Source organism: Pipistrellus kuhlii, unplaced genomic scaffold, assembly GCF_014108245.1.
Source record: "Pipistrellus kuhlii isolate mPipKuh1 unplaced genomic scaffold, mPipKuh1.p scaffold_m20_p_56, whole genome shotgun sequence".
NCBI lineage: Eukaryota > Metazoa > Chordata > Mammalia > Chiroptera > Vespertilionidae > Pipistrellus > Pipistrellus kuhlii.
Window position 1 is genome coordinate 418,557 of NW_023425558.1, and position 8,787 is coordinate 427,343.

Consider the following 8,787-nt stretch of genomic DNA (forward strand, 5'->3'; position numbering starts at 1 on the left):
AGTAACGCACGGAGATGGTGTGCGGTCGGTAACGCACGGAGATGGTGTGCGGTCAGTAACGCACGGAGATGGTGTGCGGTCAGTAACTCGGAGATGGTGTGCGGTCAGTAACGCACGGAGATGGTGTGCGGCCTCAGAGCTGCTGACCGGCCGCGGGGCCTCCTGTCCCCGTGCTGCTGGCAGCGTCACCGCCAGGTGTCCCGCCGGATGCGCCCGTCAGGCCTGGTGCTGCTCAGAAGCCGCCTGAGACGCTCTCACCCCGCAGAGCTCTCTCCGGCCCTGGGTGCCTGCTTCCTGGCCTTTCCCGCCCTGTCAGGGCCTGGAGGGCAATTGGTTCGGAGGAGAGCCTGTGAGAATTAGTGTGGCTCCCACCAGGCCTCCGCGGGAGCAGCCCCGAGGCGGGCAGAGGCAGAGGCCGCCTCTGGGGTCACCCCGCCGCCTTCACAGCCTGCGAGGGCCCTTCCAGGGGGCGAGCCTGAGGCCCATTTTGCAGGGCGCTGGGGAACGCAGCGAAGCGAGGCCGGGGCTCCCAGCGGGCCACCCAGGAGCCGGAGGCAGAGCCGAGGCAGGCCTGGGCCCTGGGTTTCTGAGCGCCCGGGCTTGGACTCTTCCTCAGCATCCTGCTGAGCTCTCCCTCTGCTAGGGAGCCAGCCTCACACACCTGGCTCAGCTTCCTGGAGCCTGGCTGAGGGCTGGTTGCCATAGAGATGGGGGAGAGGACAGTTCCAAGGCTGGCAGAAGGGGGTGGGGGGCGGGGCAGGACACCAAGATGCTCAACACCCGCCAACAGTTGGTCAGGACCACAGCGGGGAGAGCTGGGCAGGACCCCAGGCTCCAGGCTCCGGGGATGGGCACGGGGCTGCTCAAGCTTCTGTCCGGCATCGACCAGGCTGAGCAGGTGAGGGAGGCCCATGGCGGACTGCCAACTGCCCAGGGCAGCCTGGCTCTCGGGGCCGGGGGAGGCCAGGGCTGAGGGAGGCCCGTGAGAAGCCATGGGACTGAGCTGAGGCCTCGGTGAGAGTCAGGAAGGCTCGAAGGAGGGAGGAGCCAGGGGGAGGCTTAGGAGGATGGGGGTGAAGCAGAGGCAGCTGCCCGTCCGTTTTAGGGGCCAGCCCAGGCCAGCCCAGGCGCAGAGAAGTGGCGGGCCCCCCGATGGAGGTGTGACGGGGTCTTCTCCCCTGTCTTGGCCCAGGGGCGGCCGGGGAGTGGGAATCGTGTCCTTTGGAGTCAGCGGCAGAGATGCCAGAGTGGAGGGGCAAAGAAGGACCGGAGGCCCAGAAGCTGGAACAGTAAAGGGCCCGGCTCTGCTGAGGCTGAGGAGTAAGCCCGGGGGGAGGGAGGGCTGGGAGGGATGCTGGTGTCAGGCCCGATGGAGGTCAGCGCTCTGCCCCTGACCTCCGCCCCCTGCCCTGTCCCTCCCCAGTCTCCTCCTCTCTGCTCCTCGGAAGCCCTCCTTCCCCTTCCAGTGGGCCTGGGAGAGCTACAGCGCCGACGGCCAGGCTCCCCCCCGGCCCGGCTCCCGCTCCGCCCCCGCGGCCCCGCAGCACAAGCTCGGCCGCAGGTGCCCGGACAGCTGCCTGGAGGCCCAGGACTTGTGCTGGCAGCTGACGGTGCGGAGCCCGGAGAGGGTCCGGCAGCTCAAGGCCTGGGACGTCTCCGTCCCTTCGGGCCACGGGGAGGGCCAGGAGCTGGAGCAGCCCCCCTGCAGGAAGCCAGGATCGGAATCGGAGGCCGAGGAGGAGGCCGAGGAGGAGGCGGAGGAGGAGGCCGAGGAGGCAGAGAGGAGCCTGCCCCAGCCTCCCAGGAGCAGGTCCATCTTGGAGGAGGAATGGTCGGAGTCAGAGGAGCCAGAGGAGGCTCCGGAGGCTCCGGAGGCCCAGGGGCACGAGCACAGGGCCCCCGGCCGACGGAGGGCCGGCTCTCGGAGGAAGGCGTGGCACTCCTGCGTGGAGGACTCCGAGGAGGGCGAAAGGAGCAATCCCGGCTCCAATGGCCCCCTCTGGCCGCAGCGGGGGAAGGCCAGGGCCACGGGGCTGGAAGGGATGTGGGACCTCGAGAAGTTGAAGCAGCAGTTGGAGCACAACTTGGAACTAGGTGAGCGTGGGGCTCAGCACCCAGGCTCCTGAGGAGGCGGCCCAGGGGAGAGGACGGGGCTCGGTGGCTGGGCCGGGCCCGGAGCTCAGGCAGGGCTGGCCTGCGCTCCAGGCGCTGGGGGGATGCCCGTTGGGCAGGAGAGGTCACTTCTCCCCCTGGGCCAGGCCTCAAAAAGCATCCCTGGAAGGCGTGGCGGATTGCTGTCCAAACCTGCCACCGCCCTGGGAGGGCCCAGGCCTCGGGGGAAGAGGGGACGCTGCTCGCCAGCTTCCCCACCCGCACCTTCCAGAAACGGCAGGAGGCCAACAGGTGAGGTGGAAGAGATGCTTCACCCTTCATCCTCTCACTCATCCCTCCATTTATCCACCCCCAGTCTTCTGATCATCCAATCATCTATGGATCCATCAATCCACCATCTCTGTCTGCTTGGCCAACTGCCTATTGACACAACCAACTTTTCATTCACTTCCAGTCTTCTATCCATCAATAATCAATCAACTAACTTATTTTTATTTTTAAAATATTTTTACTCTTTAAAAAAAATATATATAATTTTATGGATTTCAGAGAGGAATCGTGCTTCTTGATTGGGGAGAGCTAGAAATGTCAAAGATGAGAGAGAATCACTGATCAGCTGTCTCCTGCATGCCCCACATTGGGGATGGAGCCTGCAAACTAGGCATGTGACCTCCTGGTTCATAGGTCAATGCTCAACCTGGGTGGGCCATCAATAATTTATTAACAAAGTGATTAATGCAACACGTAGTGAGTATATACTCATGTGTCCTGAGGCCAGTGGTCGGCAAACTCATTAGTCCACAGAGCCAAATATCCACAGGCCAACGATTGAAATTTCTTTTGAGAGCCAAATGTTTCAAACTTAAACTTCTTTAACGCCACTTCTTCAAAATAGACTCGCCCAGGCCGTGGTATTTTGTGGAGGAGCCACCCTCAAGGGGCCAAAGAACCGCATGTGGCTCGAGAGCCGCAGTTTGCCGACCACGGCCTTAGGATATAAAGATAAAAACACTTGGTTCAGACCTAAGAAGCTCAAGGTCTGCTGGGAAAGGAGACAAATGGCCAAAGCAACAATAACGGCAGTGGAGTGAGATAACTGCTGTACTTGGGCTTGAACAAGAGATAACGGGGGGAGATGGGGGAGTGTGGGCGGGATGGAGGGCTGTTGGCATTGCCTAGGTGAGGGATGAGAAGGCCTGATCCAGGCGGCCATGGAATGGAGAGAGGAAGTCCACTGGAGGCTGGCTCCATGGGTCTTGGTGACCAGTTAGAAGTGGGAGGTGAGAATCCAGTCAGCATTCTGATAGCACCCTCAGTTCTCACCCCGTCCCCTCCTGCTCCAGATCCTTCCATGCTTCCCTGTGCCCTGGGGACAAAGCCCAGGCTCCTGGTAAGGAGGCTCTGTCGCCCAGGCCAGCCGGTCACAGCGGCTGGAAGGCCCATGCTCTCCCGCCTTCCTCAGCCGCCCAGCTAACTCAGAGGCATCTCTCAACTCCAGGGCCACTCCGGGGAGTTCTGCTCTGTGCTCGCCGCCATCACAGCTTCTGCCACAGCACCTGCCGGGGGCTGCCGGGCTGTCTGTCCCTGTGCCAGGTCTTATTGGTCACGGCCTTTCTGGTTCCCTCGTAGGACCTGAACCTATTGGTGCTCAATGAGTATGCGCTGACGGAGCAACTGCACCGCCCCGCCCCCTTCGTCTATCCGTCCATGACTCCATTATGTGTTGATTCACCAAGATTGAGTTTCTGTCTCTGTTAGGCATCTTCTAGCTGCCAGGGATGACTTGTTGGTGAATGTATCAAAATAGACAGGAAACCGAACCCACGAAGCTTACCTTTTGCTTGGAAAGAAGGATAATTAATAAAGAAATGAACAAGGTGGCCCTGACCAGTGTGGCTTGGTTAGCTGGGCATCGTCCTATGCACTGAAAGGTTGCCTGTCGGAGCACATGCCCAGGTTGCAGGTTCAAATCCTGGTAGGGGGCGTGCAGGGGGCAGTTGATTGATGTTGCTCTCCATTCATGTTACTCTCTAAAAAGCAATTAAAAACATTTACTATATATAAATATAATATTTATATATTATTTTATTATATATATAAATATTTATAAATAATATATATAAATATTTATATTACTTATAAATATTTATATATATTATTGAGGAAAGGAGAGAGATAGTTAGAAACATGGATCAGCTGCCTCCTGCACACCTCTCACTGGGGATGTGCCTGCCACCAAGGTACGTGCCCTTGACCAGAATCGAACCCGGGACCTTTCAGTCCTCAGGCTGATGCTCTATCCACTGAGACAAACTGGTTTCGGCTAAAAAAAAAAAAAAAAAAAAAAAAATCTTAAAAAATAAGAAATAAGACAAACAAGGTGTATAGCTAGAACTGGGAAATACCTGAGCGGTAGACGAGGTGGTCAGAGAGTCTTTTTTACCTGGCATCTGAGCAAAGACCTGATTGATAAGATGGGCTGAGAGCTGGGGGAAGAATGTTCCAGATCGATCTAGGTGCTGTCTATTCCACTATCCACATCACTCATCCATCCTCCATATATCCATTCACCGCATCCCCATTTCCTTTTTTCTATCCATTCACCCACCTGCCTGTCCTTCACATCAAAGTGCATCCCCTTAGCCCTGTGTTCCCCTCCCTGGCCCCGACCCTCTCTGAGCCTCCTGCTCCCGCGGCCTCCTCCCACCCTCTCCTTCCTCCGCCCCCAAGAAGCATGCTGCAGGCCTGGGAGCGGCGGCAGCAGGAGGAGCAGCAGCAGGCTGAGCAGCGGAGGGCCCGGGAGCAGCAGGTACAACATCAGGTGGCCCGCTGCCTGGCAACCTATGCGCCCAGGACTCAAGGGCTGGGGTCCGCCCAACGCAAGCTGGAGGAGCTAAGGTAGGGAGCTGGGCTGGGGGAGCGTGTGGGGACAGGGCAGAGGCAGTGCTGTGTCAGACAGGAGGACCCAGCGGGCCCAGCCTCACTGTCCTCAGAGCTGAGCCTGCGCTGCCATCCTCCAGCCGGCAGGCGGGAGGGCAGGCAGGCGGGCAGGCGGGCAGGCGGGCAGAGGCAGGCAGGCGGGCAGGCGGGCAGGCCGGCCACTTTGTGTAGCCAGTAGACAAAGACCATGAGGCTCCGGAGAAGGGGCTGGGCCAAGCTCACCCAATGAATAACAGTCTCTGAAGCTGTCAGATGCTCAGGTTAAATATCCCACATGCTTCTTCACACTTTCAAACCCTGCTTTTCTGATTTCATAAGCCAGGTGTGCTTCCTCTACCAACTCAGGTCTTACCCAATGGCGGGTGTGGGATGTGAACAGCACTATGCCCCTCCCACCTTCCCGGAGACCGCCATTGCTCAGGGGCCAGTGAGTTTGTTCTCTCCCTATGTTCTGACCATTTAAAAAGCCAATCCACAGCCCGGCTGGCGTGCCCAGTGGTTAAGCACCAACCTGTGAACCTGGAGGTCATGGTTTGATTCCCGGTCGGGGCACATGCCCGGGTTGTGGGCTCGTTCCCCAGTAGGGGGCATGCAGAAGGCAGCCGGTCAATGATTTTCCCTCATCATAGATGTTTCTATCTCTCCCTCTCCCTTCCTCTCGAAATCGATATAAACCTAATAATAAGAAAAACCAACCCACAAATGCACACTTAAAAAGCTCCTTTAGACTCACAGTAGGCCCAGGAGGCAGGGATTGTCACCACTCCTGCGGTTTTACACGCGGAAGCTGAGGCTCAGAGAGCTGCGGTCATCCTCCCAGGTGAGCTGCAGAGCCGGGGCTCCAACCCAGGCAGCCAGCTCGCCACCCAGCTGCCTGCCGGGGAGGGCCTTCCCCCAAAGCCCAACCCCGTGAGACAGGGAACTCTGCTCACAGGCGCCGTCCCACTGAGGGCCTACTGGCTGCAGCTGGCACAGGGCAGCCTTTCCATGCCTCACCTCCTTTCCTCCTGGCAGATGCCTTCTTGCCAGACCTTAAGTTCATTGTTTTGTGTGTTTTTTTACCCAGGCAGGAAGCGTAAGGTTTACACTGCACGGGGCACATGTCAGTGAGAGGATTTCAGACACGCAGCCTTCATTTCAAACTTGGGGGCAGTGTTTCCCACGGGGTCTCTCTGCCTCTGAACGTGGCTCTGAGCTGCCCTGGAGGCTGCCCTGCTCGGGAGGGCGGCACACATGGTCCCCTGCAGTGGGAGGCGATGTGCTTTCCTTGCATCCAGCGAGTGGAGCGGACACAAGTGGGTTTTGCACGTGGATGTGTGCTTCTCCAGTGGAGCCGTGGTGTTTCTGGAATGTGTTTTACTTGCAGCACCGTTGTTAGTCCCTCTGTCCCGTCTCCTAAGCTGGCTGCTTTTAAGAACCACAGCAAATGCCGGCAAGCTGGTGCAGCCGCCGCTGCAGCCGAGAGAAGAGCCCGGAGCCCAGCACAGGGCCTGGCCGCAGCCTCTGCTTCCCCCTCGCGGGGAGAGTGAGAAGCGCGGCGTGGGTGTCGGGAGGGGACAGACACCCAGATGCTCAGAGGCCACCACTGGCCCCTCTCCCCCGGGAGTGACTGGGAGGACGAGCGAGCCCGGGCTGCACAGCCCGGAGACAGTCTCTCACGTCCCCTGGGCCTCAGGGGGTCCTGGGTAAAACGGGGCAAATGCCAATTCCTACCCCCTGACCTCAGGAGGAACCCGGGCCGAGGAGGGGTGAGATGGCTCAGAAAGGGGAGGGATGAGTCCTCAGGGAAGACGGCGGCTCAGAAGTGGAGACGGGCTGTACCCATGGCCAGTGGCCCACACGCCCGTCTCCCGCAGGCGCCAGGAGCGGCAGCGCTTCGCTGAGTACCAGGCCGAGCTGCAGGGCATCCAGCACCGGGTGCAGGCCCGGCCCTTCCTGTTCCAGCAGGCCATGCAGGTGAGGCCTCCCCGGGAGCAAGCCTTTGCCGGCTGGGTGGGGAGGGAGGAGAGGCGGGGGTGGGCCCCTGGGAAGGGACCCCGGGCTGCTGCCCACCTGGAAGCCCTGGGGTCCCCTCAGGAATCAGAGCCCCACTTATTCTCATTCTCGGGCCCTGGTGCACAGCGGGACCCCCCCTCTCTCCCCGCAGACCAATGCCCGGCTCACGGCCGCCCGGCGCTTCTCCCAGGTGCTGTCGGCGCTGGGGCTGGATGAGGAGCAGCTGCTGGCGGAGGCCAGGAAGGGGGATGCCAAGGGCACTTCCCGGAAGCCCAGGTGAGGCCAGCTAGCTGGCCGCGGACCTGGCTCTGCCCGGCTGTGAGGGGTGCATGGCCAGCACTCCGGGCCCTGCAGTGTCTCCTCAGCCCCCTCCATCCTGTGCTGCCAGTCTGGGGAAGGGTGAGGGGACTCTGTGGGCAGCCACATTGATCCGCCCCGAATCTCAGCTTCAGTCCTGCCCCGTCTCCCCTCCCTCTCCTTTCCATGACCTGGAAGACTCTGCCACTCTAGCTGCCAGCAGGCTCCCCAGGCTCTGTCCTCCATGCCCCCAGAGGAAGGTGAGGCCAGGCTGAGGGGCAGGGTTTTTCCCAAGGAGCGAAGAAGCAGAGAGCCAGGCTGGGGACCTGTGCCCGTCTGGAGGCCACGCACCAGCCTCCGTGGTGGGCTGGAGCCGGCCAGCCTCCCACACGTGCTGCCCCTTAGCCGTCAGAGCCTGAGCAGAGCAGGGCTCGGGGCGAGTTCACGAGGAGGGAGCTGAGGCTTGGAGAGTCACTTCCTCAGGGTCACTCAGCACAGGGGCCGGATGTGAACCTGGGTCATCGGCCACAATGGCCCTTCCCGTCCCACAGCCCACGGGGGCCTTGGGTGCAGGGCTGGGGGCTGCAGAGCCCGGGGCCTCTATGTTTGTCTTCGCCTTGAAGGAGCCAACGACCAGCAGGGGAGAGAATGGAGCACTCTTCTCAGAGCACCCCCGAGACGGGAACCGCGGGCCGCCAGTCTGAGAGGCACTGCACCCAAGCCTGGACTGGGGAGCCAGTCCCTTAGACACAAATTAAAGGCTTAATGGAACATACAGTGCGGGACTTCCTTTTGTTGTAAAAAATATGCTTTTATTGATTTTTAGAGAGGAAGGGACAGAAACATTGATGTGAGTGAAACACATGCTTGCCCCCAAACTGGGGACCGTGCCCACAACCCAGGCATGTGCCCTGACCAGGAATCCCAGGAATACAATCAACGACCTCTTGGTACATGGGTTGACCCTCAACCACAGGGCCAGACCGGATGGGCCAGTGTGGGGTTTGAGGTGATGGAGGGAACAGGGTGCTGGTTGGGAGGAGGTGGCAGGTGGACAGGTAGCAGGTTTAGCTTGTCGGCTCACCCACCCCCTGTCCCAGCTTCACAGCCTGCGTGTGCTCCTGAGGAGGGGGCATTTACAGAGCATCGGCTGCGACCCTCACTCCTCTCTCCAGCATGTGTGCTGGTCCTAGAAATTCAGAGTGAATAGGACAGGAGGGCCTCTACCTCTGAGAAATCCCGGTCCCTTTGAAGGGCGCACATGTCACACCACAGCAGATGGAGCACGCAGGGGCCACCAGAGGGAGCACACACACACACACACACACACACACACACACACGCACACACAATGTGCTGAATTTTACACCCAATTCCAGGGGGTCCACAGACACAGCTTCTTAGCAGTTCACAAAACACCCGGCCCAGATGAGAGGGCCTCTC

General features: G+C 59.9%; 1 protein-coding gene across 1 annotated transcript; it reads left to right on the forward strand.

Annotated features, from left to right (window-relative positions):
* Positions 1–680: 680 nt before the first annotated feature.
* Positions 681–8,092, forward strand: LOC118706922 (testis specific 10 interacting protein). Its single transcript, XM_045573758.1, has 8 exons — positions 681–898; positions 1,193–1,320; positions 1,424–2,094; positions 2,259–2,403; positions 4,843–5,010; positions 6,909–7,008; positions 7,199–7,323; positions 7,968–8,092. The coding sequence occupies exons 1-8, from the start codon at positions 770–772 to the stop codon at positions 8,089–8,091; spliced, it is 1,590 nt and encodes a 529-aa protein (XP_045429714.1). The 5' UTR covers positions 681–769; the 3' UTR covers position 8,092.
* The last annotated feature ends 695 nt before the right edge of the window (positions 8,093–8,787 follow it).

Bases quoted from the DNA above. Each gene is read 5' to 3' on its own strand.
- LOC118706922 (XM_045573758.1), top strand. From the start codon at position 770: ATGCTCAACACCCGCCAACAGTTGGTCAGGACCACAGCGGGGAGAGCT. The intron at 1,321-1,423 runs GTAAGCCCGGGG...GTCCCTCCCCAG, and splicing joins GGCTCTGCTGAGGCTGAGGA to TCTCCTCCTCTCTGCTCCTC. The intron at 2,095-2,258 runs GTGAGCGTGGGG...CCCCTGGGCCAG, and splicing joins GGAGCACAACTTGGAACTAG to GCCTCAAAAAGCATCCCTGG.